This window comes from Culicoides brevitarsis, chromosome 1 (genome assembly GCF_036172545.1).
Source record: "Culicoides brevitarsis isolate CSIRO-B50_1 chromosome 1, AGI_CSIRO_Cbre_v1, whole genome shotgun sequence".
In the NCBI taxonomy this organism is placed as follows: Eukaryota; Metazoa; Arthropoda; class Insecta; order Diptera; family Ceratopogonidae; genus Culicoides; species Culicoides brevitarsis.
In genome coordinates, this window is record NC_087085.1 from 16,745,450 (window position 1) to 16,768,493 (window position 23,044).

Here is a 23,044-nt window from a genome sequence, read left to right on the forward strand (position 1 = left end):
TCCTTAAAAACATCAAAAAAATAAAATTTTCGCAAAATATCATGTAAAACACTTTTCATTATTACTACAATCCCACAGGAAAAGTCATATTCCCGTACAAGAGGACAACAAAATTTCCCATTTCAACTTGAACTCAGGCATTGTCACTTCTTGTTACATGTCCAGTCCAAATCCCACAAACCATCGTTCACTCATTCATCGCTTCACATGTCTTCAAAATACGACAAACAACATGACAACTCCCCGATGAGTGTTTGTACAAAATCCACTTGGATATCAAAATGTGATAAGAAGTAACAAGTTGTGACAATCAAACTCATTCGTACGACGCTCGAGCAACAGACTTGATTATTATACAGAATAATAATAATATTTATCACATGATGTGAGCGAGTATAAAATTCATGAGGAGCACAATAAATATTTTCTTTTCTTTCGCTCGTGTGTACATCGCACATCGCGCTTCCGTACGAAAGAAAAAATTTCATTCTATCAGACAACATTGCATTCATGCAAGTTTTTTTTTCTTTCTTATTGGCGTTGTGTTGTTGTTGTTGTACATTAGAAAGCTGAGCTTGTCTTCTATTTTACTTATTTTATTTTCTTGTCTCTCTACACACGACGCTTATACATGTATGGGTAAGAACGATGATGAAAGACACAGAAAAAAATAATAAAATAAAAACATCAAACATGTGTTAGTACAACAAAATTTTTCTTTCTCGAGTTATAGCAACAACAACCCCCCTACGTGTCTGTGTCGATCGTCGGTCGGTCCGTTCGCATTTTATATAAATTGTATGACAAAGCGTGTAGTAAGTAAGTGATATTTTATAGAGATGAGGCGTACAATATAAAGTAGATTACGATAGACTTCCTTTTCGCTGCGTCGTCTTCTTTATTTTTAGACATGAAACGAGAGAAAAAAACTTATGCAAAGGAAAATAAAAATACGGGACGATCGTGATAAAATAATTAAAATGTCTGGCCCCTTTTCTCGTTTCGTCTTTTCGTGTCTGGGTGGTGTCTTTAGTACTTTGTCTACCCTTTTAATTTTCTAGGTTAATCGTGTTTTTCATTAAAAAATTGTTTTTTAATGAACATGCATGCAAATTGGGTCCTTTTTAATTTATTTATTTATTATTTGTATAAAATTAAATAAATTAAGTAAAAAATAAATTAAAAATTAAATAAATAAAAATATTTTTTAGCATTTTATTAATTATATAAATTTTTAAAAATTTATTTTGATTTATTATTTTCTATATTTATTTATTAATTTTATTAAAAAAAATTAAATTTAAATAAAATTAATAAATAAATATGTAAAATAATTTATTTTTTTTTTAATATTTCTAAAAAAATGCTAAAAAATATTTTTATTTATTATTTTATTTATTTAGATTTTTTTATTTTATATATAAAAAAATAAATAAATAAATAAATAAAAAAATAAAATTATTAAAAAAATATTAAATTATTTAAAATAATTTTTTATATAATAATTTTTTATAGGTAAATCAATAAATAAAAAATAAAATAAATAAAAATATTTTATTTTTAAGAACTTTTGAAAATTTTATTTTTTTTAAATTTAATTAATTTTAATAATTTTTAAATAATATATATAAATATAAATAAAAAAAATAAACAAAAAATAAATAAATAATTGAAAAATAATAATTACCTTTTAAAAATAAAATTAAAATAATTTTAAAGTTGTCACTTGTTTCAGTATATTGAACATAAAATATTTAAAAATTGCTGATTTATCGCAAAATTATACAATACACTGTCAAAGTCCTCGATTAACTTCAAAAAATAAAAAAAATAAAACTTCGCAAAGGTACACTATTTTTTTATTTGCTTTTGGTTGGTGGTGTGTGTTCGTGTTCGGCAAATGGGAAAATTTAATTTAATACAATGAGCAACAATTGCACACAATTTCTACACAACTAGCTGCAATTGTTCCAGATCCGAATGCAGAAAAAAAAATACAAAAACAAAAAATGTTGTGTATTTTTCTCGGCAGTAAATATAATGAAAAAAAAATTGTTTTAAATGACGACACCTCTGCTCGTGAAAAAATAGTGTCTACTCGCTTTGATGATCTACTTGACTGTGTGCGCCCGTTAATAATATGAGACAACATACAGCTGAACAGTATCAAAAGCAGCCTACCCACCCAATCTATACCCACTTCCCATAGACACTGGCGGACGATGCTGGCGCACAAACACATGTGTAACAAGCATTTATTTACAAAAATAACTTTACAGACACCACTGCAATCCATACGCTTAACGAGACTCTCGTACATGGCACGACGAACGAATTAACGACGAGCTTGTTTGTATTGAGGATTTAACTTGCGTTTCAGGCGATCCATTGTTATTCATTAGGCACACAAATTTTTTCTTCGTCTCCCGTACAGCGTCCTACAGGAAACATACCCTAGTCCCTTTTTCGCTTTGTCTTTACTCGTCCACCTTTTGGTCTGAAACTTCGTCTTTTGCTGCGATCGAGCAACGTTTTGCATGTAAAACCACGAGAACAATGGAAACGGGCGACAAACGACCCACAAAAATGATGATCGCGATAAAAAAAAGAGTCTCGATCGTCGTCAGAAGTACCTGTTGTGCTGCTGCCAAGCTAACGATGCCGAGAGACGACAACAAAGTGTCTATGTGTGCGTGCTGTAAAAAAAAACAAAGTTTGCAAAAGTAATTTGTATGTGCGACGACTATGCGATAACGTTGACGATGATGATGTTTGTTGACGATGTCTAAGCAATTTATGAAAAATTATTATAAAATGAATATCATTAGTTAGTTTTTTCTTCCACGAGTTTCATTTTTTTTTAACGCACACTCGTGCAAAACTCATGCGATGGGCTGGGGTTTATTACGTGAAAGAGTTGTTTTGTTTTGTATTTTATTACAGATGTGAGGTTTTTTTTTCCATATTTACGATGTGTGAATAATAATAAAATTTAAAAAATGGAATGAAAGAGGTAGTAAATGTTTCTAGTGTGGTATTATTAAGTTTAAAGTTACTCATGCTCATTTGTGGAAGAATTTGTGTTTCAAGTGGTTACTTGAAATATTTGGAGAGGATACATTTTTTGGGGCTTTCTTTTCTTTGTGTTTCTTCGTTTATTGTCAAACATTTATTTTAATTTTTAAAGTTTTTAAAATTTATAAGGCTTGTTAAATTTAATCCGGGAAAGAAATTTAAATTGTATGACAGGTGTCTTGCAGTTTTTTAAGCTATTTTAGTTAAATGGTATCATGTTTAAATATTTTTTAAAATTTAATTTCTTTTATTAACTAATTTAAATAAATCGATAATTTGGACTTATTATGAAAATTAATTATTTTATTTTGTTTTATCTTTTGTAAAATCAAATTCTAAATCTTAAGCAAAATTTTTACTTTAAATAATTTATTTGAAAATATTAAAATATTTTATAAAAAAGTATCTTGTTGGATATCATGAAAAATATTTAAATAAATAAATTTTCAAACCTAAATTTTATTTTCCTGTTATATTTTCTTCAATTTTATTATTATTTTATTTTATTTATATTTGAGTAATTAATTAAGTAATTTATCTATTTTATTTTAATAATAATAATTTTTATACAAATATAATCATAACCTGAGAAAATTAATTAACTTACAAATTTAATTTAATCAGCTGAAAAAAGCAATGATTTGAAAAATTTTCCAAATTACGTTTCATCTGTTGGTGACATAAAATTAATTAGGCCATTTAGCAACTTATGCCTCTAAGCCTTTATTATTGCACAACATATATTATTAACGAGTTCAATGAAAATATGATATGTACATGAATAATTAATTTTAATATTTTGTAATGAAAATCTAACTTGGTAAATGATATGTAATTATTCTACTTATTCATTTTTGTTTCGAATTATGAAAAAGGATTACAAATTTATTTTTGTAGTGCAACATTTTTTAATTAATATGTTTATTTTTTTTCATTAAATTTTTATTAATGAGACAAGCAACCTAAAAATTTAAAATTAGTGTTAATTTTTATTAATTTTTTTTTGTAAATTTTTCAAAAAATTCAAAATAAATTTAAAAAATTTTTTGTTAGCAAATTTATTTTGTTTTGAGAAAGAAAATTTTTAATTTAACTTGGCTTGAATAAATAATAAAATTAGTTAGCTTTTTTGCTTTAATTTAATTATAATTAATTATTAAAATTAAACTTATATAAAAATTTAATTTTTTTGATTATTATACAAAAAAAATTTAAAATTAAATTTAAATATAATTAATTTCCAACGAGCTGTAATATTATTGCGATAAAACGGAAAATTTTAGAAAAAATACGGGAAAATATGAATTTTTAAAAATTATTATATTGTCCAGTAGTTTTTTCCAATTTTAAAAAAATTTATTTTTCAAAAAATTAAAAAAAATCTTATAGAGTTTTAAAAAATTTTTAAATATTTGAAGATTGATGTTTTCTTCTCAAATATATCATTAAATTTTAATTCTAACTTAATATTTTTCTTACTAATATCTCAATAGGAAAGAATACTTCTAAGAATAAATTTAGCATCACGCAATATTTTTTGATAAGTTAATTGCTATTTTAAGTTATATGACCAAAAGAAAAAAATTATAAAAATATTATTTTTCAATAAATGTATCATTAAATTTTAATTCTAACTTAATTTTTACTTTAAAATAATTCTTAAATTATCACGCAATAATAAAGTTAATTGCTATTTTGATGAAAAAAATATTATTTTTCAATAAATTATGGTTTATAAATTATATTTTTTTAAAATAATTTTAATTATAAATAAATTTTGTTTGATGAAAATCAAAGGTTTTTAAGTAATTTGAACAGGTCCTTTTAATATTAATTAAAAATTAATAAAAATAAATACATTCTTAATCTCTCAATAAAATGTATTCAAGAAACAATTTTAATAATAATTTTTATTTTAAATATATTTTTAAGAAGATAAATTAAAAGAAAAATGAAAATTTAATTTTTATCTATAAAAAGTATCAATTTTACAGAAAATATATGAATGAGTTTGACGATTTATGAATTTTCCTTTATTTTTCAATGAAGAAAATTTCCATATTTTATTATTGATTATTAATTTTTTTATTATATAAAATTGTAAATGACTTAAAAGTATAAAAAAATGTTAAATTTCTAATTAAAGCGACAAATTTTTAATAAAAAATTAGAAATGTCATAAAAGAACAATAAATCAATTCCGTATTTAACTCATATAATATTTACTTCCTTTAAATAAACAAATGTACAAAAAATTACTTGTTTTGCCACAAAAGTTTTCAATTACACAACCTGACACAATGAACAATTCTGAATTCGCGGAATTCGCGCGTATGACGAAACAATTATTTATCATCATTTTCTATTGACATTGACTTGACAACATCATCAAACAAACAATTATTATTATTGTCAACTCTCTCGCGTACACACCTAGCATTGCATGCACCTCGCCGCGCCGAGCAAATAGCATTCGGAGAGAAAAGTGTACATTACACGCGAGGCAGTAAAAAATGTACATCATGCATGCTTGAACCACCACCGCCGACCAACCGCTCGTCCAAACCAACATCATTTCATCATGATTATAATTTTTTTTATGTACAAAATTTCACATGATGCGATGGGTGACACTACAATAATTTTTTTTTGTTGTGCTCTTATATACTTCTATCTAGTGCGCTCGATCGTCGCATTTGTGTTTGTGTGTCTCTGCTTTTTGTGATCAGAGCGGCATGAATTGGGTGTTAAACTACTACAGACAACAATAACTTTGAAATTTTGCTCGCTATACGACTACTAACGCTAAATGTGTGAAAGAACAAATTTTTTTTCGTACTCGTCCCATTTCAAGGAATTTCGAGCGAGCGAGTGAGCATGTAGTAGAAATATCAACGAGACTAGCGAAAAAAAAATTTTAACGACGACTGCCGAGTTGTGTAAGTTTGTGGAAAAAACACCCAAACCACGAGAGTGATCGTTCGACTTTTTTATTTGATTATATTTTGTATGCGGTCTGAATGTAAAAGCAAAGCGAAAAAAAAAACTAACTGAGGAAAAAAAGAGACACAACAACACGTATGACGACGTATGAGGCATACCTACAAAACAAAATAAAAGTAGCATGTTCTTGAAAAAATAAAGCGGGTGTACGTGATCTTTCCATCGTTAAAAGGTCTTTCGTCGTCGTCATCGTGTCATGTTTGTGCATTTACACACAAAATTTTGTGTCGTTAACAAAAAATATGTATGCCCATGGGGGAGTAAAAAACGCCACACAGCTGCATTTGTGTGAGTGTTGGTAAAAATTTTAAATTCAAACCCAAAAAAATTCTCATACAAACTTTGGTTGGGTGATCTTTTTCATGAAATATTCTCGGATGCAGCCAAACACTAACGACAACAACGACGAACAACGAACACAAAAAAGAAGATGAAGAAAAGATGGATGGATGGCAAGAAGATAGGCGAAGATATTTTCACGAGAAAGGAAATGAGTATTTATACAGAGGTATTTCGTCTTTTTTTTTTATTTATTGAGGTATGGAGGTTGTTAGTGCGTTGCATATGTGTGGCGATGATCGTTGCATGCAACTGTTGCGCGTCGTAAATATTGGAGTCTAACCACCTGCATGCAAGTTTTGAGTGTTCTTTCGTTTTTTTTTTATTTTCGTGTGTTTCGTTTGCGAGAAACAAGGAGGAATGAGTAGGTAATTGCTACTTTTGTCATTCTTTTGCACGTATGTGAAGTGGATGATGAAAGGATTGTGGTTTGAAGTAGTTTAAAAGTATTTTTTACATGTAGCACTTTAGATTTTTAATAAATTGGCTTGGAAAATTAGCTTGCAGATGTTCATTTTTTTTTTTTTTTTGGGAAATTTATTATTTGGAAAAAATTATTTAATTTTTTTATGGTTTTTTAATAAATTGTTTTAGTTTGAATTTTTTTGAAAATTTTTTGCTTTATATTTTTTTTTTAATTTTTATAAAATTTATTTAATTTAATTAATTTAAAATAAATTATTATTTAAAAAATTATGATTTAATTCATTAAAACTTTATTCAAAAATTAGTCAATTGATAAAAAAATTAAATTAAAAAAATAATGATAAAAAATATAACAATATCTCAGATATAAATGGGGTAAAATAATAGGGATTATTAACTTTAAAAGGCTTTCTTAAAATCAATTCTCCTCATCTCTGGTAAAAAATTTAAATTTTCGACTGAATGACTAAATCTTTTAAATCCATTTAAAAATTAGCTAAAATCGATTTTAAAAATTTTATTTTAAATTATTTTTATGGAAAATTGATGAAAATATTAAGAATTTGCACTTTTTTAATTTTTGATGAAATTTACAGGAACGATGTAAGAAAAAATTTGTATCTAAAATTTAAAAATAGTTCAATATTAAGTGATTTTTTTACAAATTTCATTAAAAAATTTTAAAATTTGCTACAAAATAAATATTTTTTAAAAAGGTTTTTAACTTTTTGTGAAAAATTTAGGATTTAAAAAAAAAAACCATAATGTTTTCTCTTAATTTTTAAAAAATACACAAAATTTTAAAAATTAAAAAAAAAAAAAAAGAAAATTTATCGCCAGAATCAATAAATTTTCTTTCTATTGTTCTTCTCGTAATCCATACATAAAATTTTTAAGTCTAAAATTATCTTTTAAATTTAAGAAACTTTAAAAACGCCGAGAAACAAAAAAAAAATATTATTTCTTTAACTTCGTTCCTAAAAAAAAAATTTTGTTTTTTTTTGTAAAAAAATAAATTTTCCAAGAAAACTTACCTTTTATTCCTTCCGAAAATTTCCAAATATTTTTTAAAAAAATTGTTTAAAATTTTTCAACTAAAAATCTCTTTTTTTTTATTTCTTCTTACAACTAGTATCGTGTTTCCCTTCAACAATATTTCCCAAATCCTTCAACGAGACATTGGCACTTCCCCTTTCCATGGGTTTCGGTTGCGATTCGTGCGGTTTCCATCCAACCAAATAAATTATCTGAAAAGTCGCTTGCACACCTTCTTCCGTCCCGTACATGTCTTTGTAAATGGAAGCTGCTGCCATCATAACATCTCTCGAAAGATGCAACGGACGATTAAAAGCTGCATTATTCTCTCCCATGCCTTTCAGGTCCCACAACAACTCAAACATCGTGGGATATCCGACAACAACTTCATCCGTGTCAATTGTGAGCATCGTGAAATTATTCGCATTCAATAAGGCACCGACATCACGGATTTGCACAAAGGGCGAGATATGCGGCGAAAGTCCTCCCAGTCTCTCTGCTTCGGCAAGTTGCAGTGATGATCGCAGTTCGTACAGGGTTTCGCCTCCGAAGAACGAAGCCATGAAAACGCCATCCGGAGCAAGAGCTTTGTTGATATTTTTAAACAAACCCGGCAAGTCATTCACCCAATGAAGACTCAAATTCGAAATTACCAAATCCAGTGAATCATCGGGAAAACTAAACAACTCCTCGTCAAGCTCTTTTTTGATAATATCGACACCGGGAGTACTTCGGGCATGTCGCAGCATTGTCGGACTCATGTCACAAAGCGTAAGTCGTTCAACGGAATCTGCTAAAATGTGTTTCGAGACATATCCGCGACCACAACCGAGATCCACTGCGTTTTTAAATTGTCTTTTTACGTCGAACACTCGATCAGACAGTCGAAAACCAACTTCTTCCTTGATGTAATCGAATAATTCGACATCGTCACTGAAAAAAAATGAATTTTTTATTAAAAATTTTAAGAGAAAAATGGATTTTAGACAAACCTCCGTGCTGCTCGTTCCTTTTGAAGCTTTTTTGCATTCCGGTCAAAGATGTTCGCGGTTGGAAAATTCAAATTTTGTGCTGTTTTAGTGAATGTCCTGCAATGACATCTCGTGATTTGACTAGATAACAGTCCGAGTTTTCGTAATGTGTTCATTTTTTGATGGTTTTTGGTGATTTTCAATGGAAAAAAGCTTAAATTTTCATGATTTTTCCGATTTGTTTTGATTTTAAAAGTGATCCAGTGAGCAAGACAAATCTTATCACTTTCATTCGTCTTACCGATTTGAGTTTTTGGACTTAAAAACGAACATTTACAATTAAATTATATAATTTTCTTCTGAAAAAATCGAAAAAGTGGATCAATTTCTACAATTCATGGAAGAACTTTTAGCGGAAATTGTGGAAAAATTGTTAATTACGACCTTTTAAAGCTATACGTGTGAGTCGGCTGAAAGTGATAATGTTATACAGTGAGACGAATGAAATTGATAAGGCAATTCCAGTCACTATCCTCCAGTGCACACTAATTTTCCAGTTACTCGCCTCCCTGAACACACTAATTTTTCAAAAAATCCAAGTTACTCGCCTGCTGTGCACACTAATTTTTTTTCAAAATCCAGCTACGATCCTCACCTATAACACCGTATAACAGTATCACTTTCGATCGTCTCATATTATCGAGTTGATTCCGATTCAAAATAAACCAAAAAGTCGAGCGAAAAAGCACCAAAAAACCCCTAAAAACCGCGTAAAAAAGACTCAAAATGTCTTTGTTCACTTCATTAGGTCTCGAGGATGATCCCATATTCGGGTAAGTGCAGAAATCTTTCGTAGCGAGCGAGAAAATTGGTGAAAATGTGGCGCCACGTATATCCCTACACAAAGAAATCGCGAAAATTCTTCCCCATTCTACGCTATTGATCCCCCATTAAACGCTTTCTTTTTCATTCACAGCGCTCATATGCGTCAAATGCGCCAGATGAACAACATGATGAACTCCCTGTTCGGCGATCCCTTTGGCGGAATGATGGGCGGTATGGGTGGCATGGGTGCCATGAACGGTATGAATGCCATCGCTGGGCCCCAACAGATGTTTTCGCGTCAATTAATGCCCATGTTCTCGAACAACATGTCAAATCGTCTCTTGACGGACTTGCCAACGGCGCCAGGTGGTGTCGGATATTCCAGCAGCTCCGTTTTCAGCATGACTACGGGTCCCGATGGCAAGCCCCAAATCTACCAGGCAACGTCGAGCACAAAGCAGGGACCTGGCGGCATCCGTGAAACACGCAAAACACTCCAAGACACACGAACGGGCACAAAGAAAATGTCCATTGGACATCACATTGGCGATCGGGCACACGTTATCGAGAAATCACAAGACTTGTCGACGGGTCAATTGGAGGAGAACGAGGAGCTCATTAACTTGGATGAGGAGGAGAAGGAAACTTTTAACCGGGAATTTACACAACGAGCACGCAGCTTGGGCGGAACACGACGTCACGGGCCCGAAATTCAAGCAATTATGCCAGCTGCAAGTCCCTCGGGCGGATCATCGTCTTCGTCATCGGTAGCTGCGATCCAAAAGTGAGTATCTTGTAATTTTAGTAAATTTTTTAAGTACAATAGGTCTTCCTCCGACCAAATTATTCTGAAAAAAAAAATCAAGATTTCAATTGAAAACCCTGAAGAAAGCATATTTAAGTCCCCGAAAAATTCTTCCTTCGAGTATATGCTTGAAAAAACCCCCAAAAAACTCAAAAATTTTCAAAAATTCAAACAAACAAAAAACTTCAATCCATTAAATTACCAAAAAATAGTGCGAATGGAACCACGAAAAGTACTTCTACGGCTACTACGACTCCTACGACTCCGGCTACGGAAAGCGTCCTCGAACGATTGTCGAAAAAATACGGTAAAAGTCCGCAACTTGCGACGCCGAGACGAGCTATTCGAACGCCTGCTTCATCTCCATTGGCTTCTACGACAACATTGTTAGATAAAACGGTCTCCACAAGGTTTGTTACACATAAAAAGAGACCGACAAACGGCTCTTCTTCTCTTCTTGTTAAACCAAAATCTTCATTAATTGACAGCTTTTTTTGGGTGTTCAACTACAAAATTAAAAAAAAAATGATAAATGACTTGAAATGTAAATTTTTTCATCAAATTCAGTCATTTTTCATTTAAAAAAAAAATAAATGTCACCAAAAATCAGGGAAATTAGTAAAACTTTTGCAAATAACTGTCAACATCTACGTTGCTTCCTTAAAAAAAATTCAACGTAGCTCGTCACAAGTTATTTCCACGAGTTTTTCTTATTTTGTTCCATATTTGAGCATGAACTTTAACGAATTTTCAATCAGCAATAACGTCTCATGGGGAAAAAATCATTCGAGCTGAAACTAACAACAACGCATTTTCATTGGCTTTACTACCAAAAAATTAAAAAAAAAAAAGAAATTTAACGAGAAGCCAAAAAAAAATAATAATTTGCTTGCGGAAAAATCTCCTGTATTCGCTACTCAGCTCTCTCTCTACATCTCACTCAACGTTAAACAAACGCTCAAATTTTCACTAATTTAAGTTTTTTTTTCTTTTATTTTTTTTTATCTTTCCTTCATCGTCACTTACACGTCTTTCTACCATCCTCAACAGCGTTCATCCTCACCCGTACAACCCGTCGTCGCGCAAACACAAGGCAATCAAAGGATCTACAAATTACATGCAACGTCATCACTAAATGGACCAACAACGGCAGTCCAGAGAATATAAATGGAATTATATTTACAAGAAAAAAAAACATTAAACGAGAAAGTTTCACTCTGTTACATGTATTTAGGATAATTTTTACTACTATTGTATAACGTATATAAATTTTAGGCAGGTTTGAAGTTAAATATTATTATTTAGTTGCTTCTGATACGAAAAAAAGGGACGACAACCAATTTTTCTGTTATTGTTTATTTTTGTACCTTGCTGAATCTCAATTAATTTGCGATTCAATTTCATTAATTAATTGGTTGTCGTCAAATAATAATTATATTTAGCTCAATTAATTTTTTTCGATTTAGAATTTTCATAAGCTCTCCGAATAACGAAGCGTTCCAGTACTTATTCAGCTCTTCAGAAAAAAAAAATAAAAATTTGAAAATAAAACAGTAAAGTTGAGATTAAAAGGAATTTCAAACCAGAAAAAAATATTTACCTATCTTATGCTATAAATTTAAAATAAATAAAAATATGAAAGGAAAAAAAAAACATGATAGATAGATATGTAAGGAACAATAGATGTAAACAATTTCATGATTAAAACGATGTATTGATAAATAATTTGTCTATTTATTGTTCGTTGAGTAAGAAAAAAATATGAGGTCGCTGCTAATGAAACTCAAAAATAAGGTCTTATACGTTATTTTTAAATTAAAAAAAATTAATGAAGCGAAAAATTTTAAAAACTTGTAAAATTATGACTAAAATGAAGTATTTTTACAATTTTTTAATATTTTTTTTAAAGATTTTTTTTAAATTGTCATATTTTAATTATTGTATGAATTTAAATTAATTTAATTTTATATCTTGAAATTTAATTTAATTTAAAAATTCTTTTAATTTTTTTAAATTAAATTTTAATTTTTTTTTTATTTATTTTTAAAATTCATTATTATAGGTATAATTTATTTTTTTTTAAATTTGTCTTAAAAAAAATATATTTTTTTTTAATTTAAATTTTTTCAAGTGATTTTTCAAAGAAAACTTTCAAAAATATCTCATTTTAGTCATACTAATTTTTTTCTATTTTAAAATTTTATCTCAAAAAATTTAAGACCGTATTTTTGAGTTTCATTACAAGAACGACCTAAAAGGCACAAAAATCAATTTTTCAGAGGCTTTAATTGCAACTCTAATGGCACATCACCAATTAAGACACGAACACAGGCTAAAAAGTGTTCCTGACTGGCACAAACTTCAAAACACGGATACTTGTCATTGTATTCGATGAGTAATTTTTTGTAATCTTGAAACTTTTTCTTGGCAAATTCCTTGTCGTACCGCACAATCCGCTCCTCGTCATTCCCCATTTCCAAGAAAAATTTCGTCGGGATCGGAAATTCACTGAATAATGGATAATTATTTTGACACGCTTCACAACTGCACGTAAAAATATATTGATCTTTTAGTATTTTTTGTCGTTCCGCCAAATCTTCGAGGCAATGATGAGCTCCGTAATTGTCAAAAATCTGCGTTCCACGTTTAATGACACGATTCACGATAACGATATTTTTGTCGCCATCTCCAACACGCACCACATTTGGAGCGCACGAGTGATTCAGCAAACTGCACAAAGCAAAACTGCCACTTCCGATCTGCTTTGGGGAGAAACTTCCGGCAAGGACATCGTCGGATTTTGCCATGGCAGCTAACGTGTGATAATTTACAGCAGCTGCTTGCCCAAAACGGAACAACATGTTAAGAAAGAGATCTTCCAGGCATTTTGTCGTTAAAATTTCACTTAAATTTGTGTGGTTCCGGAACAAAAACCACGTAATTGCACATAAATTCGATCGTTGAAAGAGATCGGCGACGGAACGAGCGGATTCGTTCGTTGCCAAGGCGTAAATTGCACGAAAATGCTGTTGCTCCGTCAGATTGGAGTAGTTTAAATCGAAAGCGCTTTCCGTTTCGACGTTAATTTCGGAGATAAGGGCTTCTAGTTCACGTGGATCATCGAACATCGTCAAGGAAAACAAGGCAGTACGGATCGCAATGACGGTAATTTTGTTAAATAACGTAAAAATTCCATCGAGGATGGGACATTCAAACCGATGAAAGCGAGAATTTGCTTCTTTTTGACACTTTTCGGAACAAAACATCGCTCGGGTGCACTTTCCGCAAGGAATCAAGTTCAAATAATTCGGTTCAAGGCAGTTGGCACAACGTTTATACTCGGATCCATTTTGCAAACACTTGGAAAAACACTTTTCGACGATAATAATATCCCCTGGATACAAATCCTGCTTGGCACGAATGTGTCTGCCGAACTCTTCCGACGTCACGTATTCGAGTCCCTCGATTAAAATTGGCATTTTTTCGTTCGCCGGATACGATAATTGAACTTTTTCCGGAATTTCCTTCGCAAATTTCTCCAAACTGTCTTCGTTGTTGTTCAATAGCTCGAGACACTCCTTCCGACGTTGCTCCAGTTTCGGCTTTAATTTCTCCGGATAATTGTTCTTCATGGCTAATTCGATGTTTTCCAAGCATAATTTATAAAATCCAGCATTTAAGTAGATCGCCGACCGATTTGCATATCCAATAGCTAAATTTTCCGACTCACTCGTCGCCAGGCAGATACTTTTGTTGTAACATTCCAGCGCTGCAACATAATCCTTGTCCTTGATAAAGAACTGATTGCCACGATTCCGAGCCTCGAGAGATGCTGCATCGTTTTTCGGATGAAAAATGTCCCCGGCGGATGGCAGGAGATTCTTTTCTTTCAACAATTCCAATGAAAATCGAATTTTCGCTGCTCCATCTTCTTGCTGAATGAATTTTTTCGAGACATCTATTACTTTTTTCTCGTTCGTGAGTGTCTTGATAAGCGTATCCGAGTAATCGTAAGCTTCCTTCATGATGATTTGGCAGTGTTGAAAGGAAATTTCAACTGAATGGCAAGAAATTATGGCCTCCGGAACGGATGAGATCGTTTTTGTCTTTTATTGCTGGTGAGTTTTAGTCATTTTTTCGAGATTTTTATCCGGAACGAGTCGTCGACCTGATTTGTAAACACGTATAACACCATTTTTCAAGCTTTTCATGCAAGTTTGAGTTATACTATTAAAGATTTTTGTTCAATTTTTGAAGAATTTCATCGTTGAACGATAAAAAATTACATAAGAAGTTAATTAAAACGTTTTTTTCGTGTGATTTTTGAAATAAAAATCTAACGATGCTTGAAAGACAATGCGAAACAATGAAAAAAATGGAAATCCCGATGCGGTCACACTTTTACAGACCATAAATTCTAATTAATTCAAGAATGACATTGACCTTGTTGGCTGTGTTTCTCTTGTTTTTGTCTCTTTTGTGTCATAAATAGCGAATGCTAATTAGAATTTTTGGTGAATCTTCTCTCGCGTACACTTATAACACATTTACAAACAGGTTTTTTGCTCATTTTTAGCTTTTTAAGAAAGGAAACTGCTAAAAATTAGTTTAGTCTTTGTTTGAACGGTCAACGATCAAGCCATTAAAAATGCGTGCCTCAATTTTGTGTAAGAATTTCATCTAGAAATTTCTTTTTTTTTAATTAAAAAAATTTCTTTTCAGTTTTGATCCCGTTATTGGGTGCCGTCTCGTGTTTGTCTATCACGGCAAAGCTCAAGGACGGCTACGACAGCGTTTATGTCTATTACCAGAACGTCACGACTCACGTTGATGGCAAGCTACAGTCCGAAGTTCTCACTCATTTGCATCTCTTTTTGCGTCCGGGAACTGAAAAAGAAACCGTCGTTGGTCGTTTGCAAAATCTCTTGGTAATCCCAGAAAACGTCACTGCCGAAGATCTCTCGTTGATCAAAGAAATCGAGTCACCGTTCAAAATTGTCTTCACTGCCGATGGGAAACAATCTCAAATTTTCACGAAAAAAGACGAACACAAGCACGCCCTCAAAACCAAGGATTCCGTCTTGAAGTTGTTGCTGCAAAATGTCACGCAAATCGACGAGTATCTCTTGCGTTCGGAAAAAAGTTTGCACGACGAGGATTGCCAGTCGTTCGTGCATGTCGAGAAGAAGGAGAACGAATATGTCTTTGAAACTGAAACCAAACTTCACGATTGTAACAACCAAACTACGTTGCAAGGATACGTTTCGGACCAAAGTGAATTCCGACTTTTCTATCATTTGGATGCGGAAGACAAGAAATTGATCAAAGCCAAGAGTATTATCGATTTGACTTACTTGACGTCGGTTCGGGCTCGCATCAACACCGTGCAAGACATGGAATTTGTGCGTTTTGATGGTTTGAAGGAAGATATTGACGAAAATGTCTTGACTGAAGCACATACTTCGGAGCAAATTGACGAGTTGTGGAAGCAATAAATTTCTAATATTTGTGTAAGAAATTTTTAAATAAAGATTTTATTTTGCATCAAATCAGGTTTAGAAGTTCATTCCCATCGACTTGTTGTTCCGAGAACCAGTTTTAGAGACAGGGTTGGAAAAAAATTTTGAAACAAAAATTGGTAAAAATTTAATTAATGCTTTTGCTTGAGAAAAAATCGAAAAAAGTTGACTTAAAAATAAAACTTAATTATTTATTTTTAAGTTTAAGTTTTAAGTCAACTTAGCTTTTGGTTTGACTTAAGTCAAAATTTTTAATGACTTAAGAGATTTTTCAACATAAAATTTTAAATATCTTTGATATTTTTACAAAAAACAAAAAAAGTTGCGAACAGGGCTAAAAATGCGTTTCATTTAGTAAAAGAATTTGATAAAAGTAACTTCGAGTTGACTTAAAAATTGACTAAAAATTAACAACATTTTTATATTTCCCGCCAAAATTTTGTGAAACGATTTGATTTTTGACTTATTCTAAAATTTAAGCTTACGTCAAAAATTTTTTTATTTTTTACTTAAGTTTCAATTTAAGCCTCTTCTTATATGACTTAAACTTTAATTTCAAAGAATATTTTGACTTAAGCTTAAGTTGAAGAATAATTTTCGATCAGTTAAGAGTTAAACTTTTTTTTTGGTTTCGACAAAATTTCGGGAAAATATGTTATAGTTAAGCAAAAAATGTAAATTAATTTGACTTAAACTTAAACTCAAGTCAAATTGATAATTTTAAGTCACATTACGTCAAATGCATATAACTTAATTTGCATTTTTTAAGTATTAAAACATTTTTTTTAAAACGATTAAAATAAAACGATTAACGATTTTTTAAAGTCCTCACTTTACAATTTCATACTCCTCATTTCAATTTTCCGAACTTTTTATCAACTACAAACTTTTTCCATTGAAATGCATATATTTCAAAATTTTGTACCCCTAATTTAACATTTTCGTACTCCTCATGGTACAAATAACCTCAAAATTAATTTGCCCAACTTAAACTCACACACACGGCAAAAAATTTTTCAACCGAGTATTCAAATTGATAATTTTAAGTCACATTACGTCAAATGCATTAAAAACATAATTTGCATTTTTTAAGTATTAAAACATTTTTTTTAAAAAACGATCAAAAAGTGAAAAAATAGTTGACTTATTTTTAAGCTTAAGCTTAAGTCAAGTTTTTTTTTCTTTAACTTAAACTTAAGATTTTTAAGCAAAAAGCAAAAAAAAAATTCTTAACAACAAGTTAAGATTTTGATTTTGCTTAAGTTTCAAACTTAGCTCCGTTCAGTAAAAACTAAGAATTTTAAAGCAAAAGTCTTAAAAGTTTTTCCAACCCTGCTCGGCACCTTTTCGCTGATTTCTATTTAATTTGACATTGAGCCACACTGATTATGCACAAAAGTGAGGCGTCACATACGGTAGAAAAAAAAATAATCACCAAGAAAACAAACAAACAAAAAACGCAAAGAATAGAACAGAATAACGATGACGACAGCGAACGGTATAATTCACTGAGAGACTTCTTTTTATTTGCAATACGAGACGGGTTTCGGCTCAGTAGTGTCTTAGCTCTCGTCTCGTCGACTACAAATCGCGAAAAAAAAATGTTTGCAAAATACTTGACTTCTTCACTTTTTGTGATTATCTCATTAGTGAGTTGTGTTTGCGTATCATCAGCTGACTCCGTGGTCAAGTTCAAAGACAATCACAACTCCGTGTATTTCTATTCGCTCAAACGAAATGCTTACAATCCGGCAAAAAATACGTCCGAAATTTGTTCGTGCGACATTGAATTGCAAAAATTCCCCGGAGATGCTTCCAAAATAGTCGCAAATCTCACAATTATCGAGCAAATCTTCCATCAAATCAATCGTCCGGGCACCACGGAACGCGAATTGCAACAAATCCAGATGCCTTTTATTGTGGGCCTCACGCCAAATGGCGACTTGAACAGCATTACGACGGAACAGGATGAAACGTATCGCGCACTCGAGATCAAAAATCAAGTCGTGCAAACGTTGATGCTCAATCGGACGCTGTACAAGGGCTTCGTGGATGGCACTGAGAACGATTTCTTAATTGAAGTGGACTTGAGTACGCATTTGCCGTTGTCGCTGTGTAACGCGAGTGTTCATGTCGATCGGTCCGTGCCGACGGAATACAAAGTGCGGTTGTACGTGAATGCCGAAAGTTGCTGGGAATTGGTTGTGGGAAACGTGAAATTGACAAATAATAGCAAGTATGAGGTTGTGACGACGTTCGACCGAGACTCGTTGACGTTGAAGGAGTTGAAAGAGAATACGGCAATTGAGGTTGAAGTGAGTGATGGTCGTCGGGGATTGTCAACGTATGAGTTTTACTTGAAGTTTAAGGAATTTGTTGCGCCTCACAAACATAATACGGATAAATTAACGGTGAGTATTTTGGAAATTTTCTCTAAAATAATCAGTTTTTGACCAATTTCTTCAGAAATAAAAAAAAATCTTAACAGAAAAATTCTTTTTTATATTCCTTTGATCTAGATTTTTTATGAAGCGTTTTGACTTAATTTTTTCTTTCCAAAAACTATTTTAAAAAATTTTTCTAAAAAAATAATCTAATCTAAAAAAGTTTTCAAAATGGCTTTGACACAGTTTTTGATTTAGTTTTGCTCTTGATTTAGTTTTCAAAAAAAAACTATGTCAAAGAAAAAAAATTTTTTCAGTTTCAATTTTTTAGCAGTTTTGAGTTGTAAAATGATTAAAAATGATAAATTAGAGCCCTCTGACAAATTTTTATCCATTTGGAGCAAGATTTGACAAAAATGGCTTTGACACAGACAAATTTTTTTTTGATTTGTCAAAAACACAGTTTTTGATTTAGTTTTGCTCTTTATTTAGTTTTCAAAAAAAAAAACTATGTCAAAGAAAATTTTTTTTTCAGTTTCAATTTTTTAGCAGTTTTGAGTTGTAAAATGATTAAAAATGATAAATTAGAGCCCTCTGACAAATTTTTATCCATTTGGAGCAAGATTTGACAAAAATGGCTTTGACACAGTTTTTGACACAGTTTTTGATTTAGTTTTGCTCTTGATTTAGTTTTTAAAAAAAAACTATGTCAAAGAAAATTTTTTTTTCAGTTTTAATTTTTTGGCAGTTTTGAGCTTTGACACAGTTTTTGACATAGTTTTTGATTTAGTTTTTCTCTTGATTTAGTTTTCAAAACAAAACTATGTCAAAGAAAATTTTTTTTAAATTAGCAATTTTAGAGCCCTCTGACAAATTTTTATCCATTTGGAGCAAGATTTGACAAAAATGGCTTTGACACCTAATTTCTTTTATAAAATAAATAAAACTTACCTTTATTTTCTCATTTTCAGGAATTCCATGGCCAAGAAAAATTGGACAACATCGTCTTGTATTAACCATTCATAAAATTGTATTAAAAAAATATATTTTGATAAAAATAAATAAAACACAAAAAATTATTATTCATAAGTATATTATTTTTATTTATGATCTCCTTTTTACAGTAATAATTATAATAATAATTTCTTTCCAATTTTTCTCATAGTAATATTATTGTTTTACCATTATCATTTATTATTTCATTACTTAATAATAATATTTAAATTATTACCTAATATACTTTTTTTTTGACTTATCTAAAACCTTAAAACGCTAAAAATTTACTTAATAACGAATTTTTATCATTAACGAGTCGTTTTTTATTTATACATTTTTTCTTGTTTATCTTTAATATCAACATCATGCATATCTCTATTAGGAGTTTACTTTAAAATTCTACCAACTTCAATGATAAACATTTAAAAAATTTCAACTTTAAATCCTATTCAGCGTTCTTTCGGGGTATGGAGACCGATGTTGTTGGTCTGTTAATCTAAAGTTCAAATTTTAAATGTTTATTATTGAAATTATTATTTACACAATTTTTTATTTAAGCCTTTTCATTGACGACATTACAAATAGTACAATACAATTTTAACTAACTTTAACTTGAGAGAGCGTTTACTCGAGTTTTGTTATTTATTTTTTACAAATTTTGATTTTTTATTTCTTATTTTTTGTAATTTTTTGTTATTATTAAAATATTTTTTGTTTACATTTATTCTAATATATGTATAATATATAATTAATTCTTTGATAATATAATATTGCAAGTTTTTTTTTATACAGGATTAAATAAATTTTATAAAGTCTTGATTTAATAATATATAATATAATAATCAGAGTTAGGATAAGAGAATAATATACAAAAAAAAAAATTTAAATGATTGGAAGATTTTTAAATCCGTTTTTTTGCAAAAATTTAAATGCAATATAATAAAAAAAAGTAACTTGGAGATTCTATAAAGCTTGACCTCTACAGCGAGAAGTAATGAGAATATATTTACAGACGACTTGTTTCGTAACAAACAGTTAACAAATATAAGTAAAGTTATAGTATTGCTTTTAATATTGAGTGAGTTTTCTGTGTTTTGTAAGTAATATTTAGAGTCGTTGTAACACCTTTTGAAACAAAAAGGACAAAACAGACATTCATGAGACCTTGCCAGATAACAACTTTTTTTTTAATTTATCGGAAGTGTTTATGATATTTACGTGCATTTTTGTACAAGATTATTTTTTATTATTGTTTTTTCTCTCTCTCTACTCTACTTTGTGTTTCCATTAATTTTTTTTATAGATTAGGTATTTATTGTATTTTTTGGGATATTTTTTTAAAGTTTATTTAGTCGTATATATGTTGTATGTTTTGTTTTCTATTACAAATATTTTTTACCCTGTATAGAAGCCAAGAAGAATAGGTTTTAATTTTATGTACGAGTAGAAAATCTTTTGTCATTTTTTGTTGTCGGAAAATATTTTTTTCTTAGAAAAATTATTATTTTTTTTATTAAAATTTATTTTTTTTACAGACATTCTTTGTTTTGAAACACTATTAAGTTTATTTTTTTTTTATTGTGAACACGTCTATTTTATTTTTAATGTTTTATAGTCTATTGATATATTTTTTATTGTGTGTGTGTATTTTCCGTGTTTTTTTTTCTATTTAAACTATTTTATTATTGAGAGTTGTCTAACATTTTATTACCACGTGTCTTGAACCTTTTCATTTCATTTCATTACAATTTTCCAAAAAATTAAGGAAAAAGAAGAAAAATAATTAAATTGAAACAGAAAACAGATTTCAAAGCAATTTTTCTATTACATGTACGTAATTACGGCTATTATTTTCACTATTTTTGAGTATTTTTCAGTCCAGTCACCATTTTTTTCTCAATGCACAAGAGAAATGCTTTTTGAGTTGGTTTCTAGGTACTTTTTTTACTTTACTATATTTCGCTACCGCTAACTGGTTTGTTTTCATAATTATCTTTATTACACGCGGTTCTGATTAATTTTTTTTATCTTATATTGAAATAAGAAATATCTACAGCCGAAGGATGATTTAAGATTTTTTTCTTATAGTTTTTCGTATTAAATCAGGACTTGCATCTCCTCTTTAATTTAATTAATAATAATAATTTCTTTTATTTTTTTTAATTAAATATATATTAAAAGTTAAACACTTTCTAATATTTTTTTTTACAAAGGACTCCTATGATTTTTTGTTTTACTTATTTTTACACAAACTCTCATATGTAACTTTTTGTGTGTGTGTGATTTTTATTAACAACATGTATTGTGTGTCAATTATGGCACGAAAATTATGTTACTTTAATATTTATTATGTTCCTATGTTTGTTAATAATTATTTTATATTTATATTTTTTTTTTGTTATAAAATATGTGTTTTCGGTAATTATTTTCGTTTTAATTTTTTTTTTGATACAGTTGTCAAAATTTTTATTTTTACATGTTTGGTGGTTTAATTTCTTTGATTTTTCGTCACTAACTTGTTCTTGAAAAATTTTTTTTTACGTTAGAGAAGACGATTTAATGAGAGTGAGTGAGAAAGATAAAGAGGAATGAAACCCTTTTGTACGTAAATAAGGTCGCGTTGTCGTGTCACGTCCCGATTTCCTTAAAATTAATTCATATTTAGATTTTTTTAGTCAGTTGTCGCTTTTTTTTTGTCTCGAATTTGTTGCTACTACAATTTACTTACAGCTTCACTTTGTTATCACAATCATTTTCTTATATTTTTTACGAGGGAATTTGATCCTCATTTGACTCAAAATGAAAAATTATATAAAAGTCTTGTTTTTTTTTTGTTTAATAATCCCTGATTATTCATGAAGACCGTCTGTTGGTCCGTACCGCAGTCCGAAACGATTTGGTATGACTATTCCCGCTCTTTCGTCGTTTGCGTTTCGAGTCTCGTTGAAAGGCGACATTGCCCGGGTCATCCGCCAACTGCGGATATTTGTGTATGCTGTGAATGTCTACTCCAACCCACCCGTCAACGTCGCCATGCGACACGAGTTCCTCCTTTTCCTCCTCACTCCAGTCTCCGCGACCCTGAAAACCGGCAGCAACGAGTGCTTTTTCGAGTTCCCATGCCCGTTCAACGGCCCGTTTATGCGCGTGCTTCAAAATCTTGTGACGCTCTTGCTCGGGATCGACCCCATATTTAATTATGACAACTGCATCGGGACCGTGCAAGCGCAATTCTTTGCCCGTTGCGCCAGCATGATCGTTAATTTCGTGTGTCGTGATGTTAAACATACCGCCGAGACGTTTGAGTTCCTCGCTGTCGTCGCGTAACTTTTGAATGTTGTCCTTGACGAAGTAGAAAACGTCTTGATCGTGAATGCTAAAGTGCAAGTCCAGGAAGAAGGAGTTGTTGAACACGGATGAAACGACATCTTGCACCACGGAATTGGAACCGTCAACAACACTAACGAGAGCTCGTCCATCAATGCGTGAAATTAAGACTCCTTCGCCGAAGACACCTTTGCGATAAGCGACACGTGGAAGCAGGTTTCGTGTTTTGGGCTCCATTTTCAACAACGGTTTGGGGATAAATCCAAAGTCAGAGAATTTCTCGTCAATCTGTGGAAAGAAATAAATAATTTTTTTTTTCCAAACCAAGCAAAATAAATT

The 23,044-nt window shown here is 30.4% G+C and overlaps 6 protein-coding genes across 9 annotated transcripts in view; 3 read left to right on the top strand and 3 right to left on the bottom strand.

Moving 5' to 3' along the window:
• Window positions 1-7,927: 7,927 nt before the first annotated feature.
• Window positions 7,928-9,102, bottom strand: LOC134832235 (arginine-hydroxylase NDUFAF5, mitochondrial). Its single transcript, XM_063846213.1, has 2 exons — window positions 8,871-9,102; window positions 7,928-8,811 (listed from the first exon to the last, which is right to left on the bottom strand). The coding sequence occupies exons 1-2, from the start codon at window positions 9,023-9,025 to the stop codon at window positions 7,956-7,958; spliced, it is 1,011 nt and encodes a 336-aa protein (XP_063702283.1). The 5' UTR covers window positions 9,026-9,102; the 3' UTR covers window positions 7,928-7,955.
• Window positions 9,103-9,545: 443 nt separating this feature from the next.
• Window positions 9,546-11,957, top strand: LOC134832244 (myeloid leukemia factor). The gene is made up of 4 exons (XM_063846224.1): window positions 9,546-9,682; window positions 9,826-10,458; window positions 10,692-10,889; window positions 11,530-11,957. Exons 1-4 carry the CDS (start codon window positions 9,636-9,638, stop codon window positions 11,612-11,614), a joined length of 963 nt encoding a protein of 320 aa, XP_063702294.1. The 5' UTR covers window positions 9,546-9,635; the 3' UTR covers window positions 11,615-11,957.
• A 158-nt stretch (window positions 11,958-12,115) lies between these two features.
• On the bottom strand, window positions 12,116-14,648 carry LOC134832199 (SET and MYND domain-containing protein 4-like). 3 transcript variants are annotated; one of them, XM_063846178.1, is made up of 2 exons: window positions 12,731-14,648; window positions 12,116-12,249 (listed from the first exon to the last, which is right to left on the bottom strand). In XM_063846178.1, the coding sequence occupies exon 1, from the start codon at window positions 14,502-14,504 to the stop codon at window positions 12,747-12,749; it is 1,758 nt and encodes a 585-aa protein (XP_063702248.1). In that variant the 5' UTR covers window positions 14,505-14,648; the 3' UTR covers window positions 12,116-12,249; window positions 12,731-12,746. The 3 variants fall into 3 exon arrangements, with proteins under 3 accessions (XP_063702248.1, XP_063702239.1, XP_063702230.1); XM_063846169.1 differs by having other exon boundaries at window positions 12,117-12,252; window positions 12,722-14,648; XM_063846160.1 differs by having other exon boundaries at window positions 12,117-12,252; window positions 12,701-14,648.
• A 387-nt stretch (window positions 14,649-15,035) lies between these two features.
• Window positions 15,036-15,983, top strand: LOC134832270 (uncharacterized). Its single transcript, XM_063846259.1, has 2 exons — window positions 15,036-15,146; window positions 15,202-15,983. The coding sequence occupies exons 1-2, from the start codon at window positions 15,128-15,130 to the stop codon at window positions 15,972-15,974; spliced, it is 792 nt and encodes a 263-aa protein (XP_063702329.1). The 5' UTR covers window positions 15,036-15,127; the 3' UTR covers window positions 15,975-15,983.
• Window positions 15,984-17,445: 1,462 nt separating this feature from the next.
• Window positions 17,446-19,430, top strand: LOC134832259 (uncharacterized). The gene is made up of 2 exons (XM_063846248.1): window positions 17,446-18,409; window positions 19,354-19,430. Exons 1-2 carry the CDS (start codon window positions 17,600-17,602, stop codon window positions 19,396-19,398), a joined length of 855 nt encoding a protein of 284 aa, XP_063702318.1. The 5' UTR covers window positions 17,446-17,599; the 3' UTR covers window positions 19,399-19,430.
• A 2,390-nt stretch (window positions 19,431-21,820) lies between these two features.
• Window positions 21,821-23,044, bottom strand: part of LOC134832114 (teneurin-m) — a 148,079-nt gene continuing 146,855 nt past the window's right edge. For both annotated transcript variants that reach the window (XM_063846026.1, XM_063846018.1), the window contains one exon: window positions 21,821-22,993. In XM_063846026.1, coding sequence (XP_063702096.1) covers window positions 22,232-22,993 — 762 coding nt within the window. In that variant the 3' untranslated portion in view covers window positions 21,821-22,231. The remainder of the gene's footprint in view (window positions 22,994-23,044) is intronic.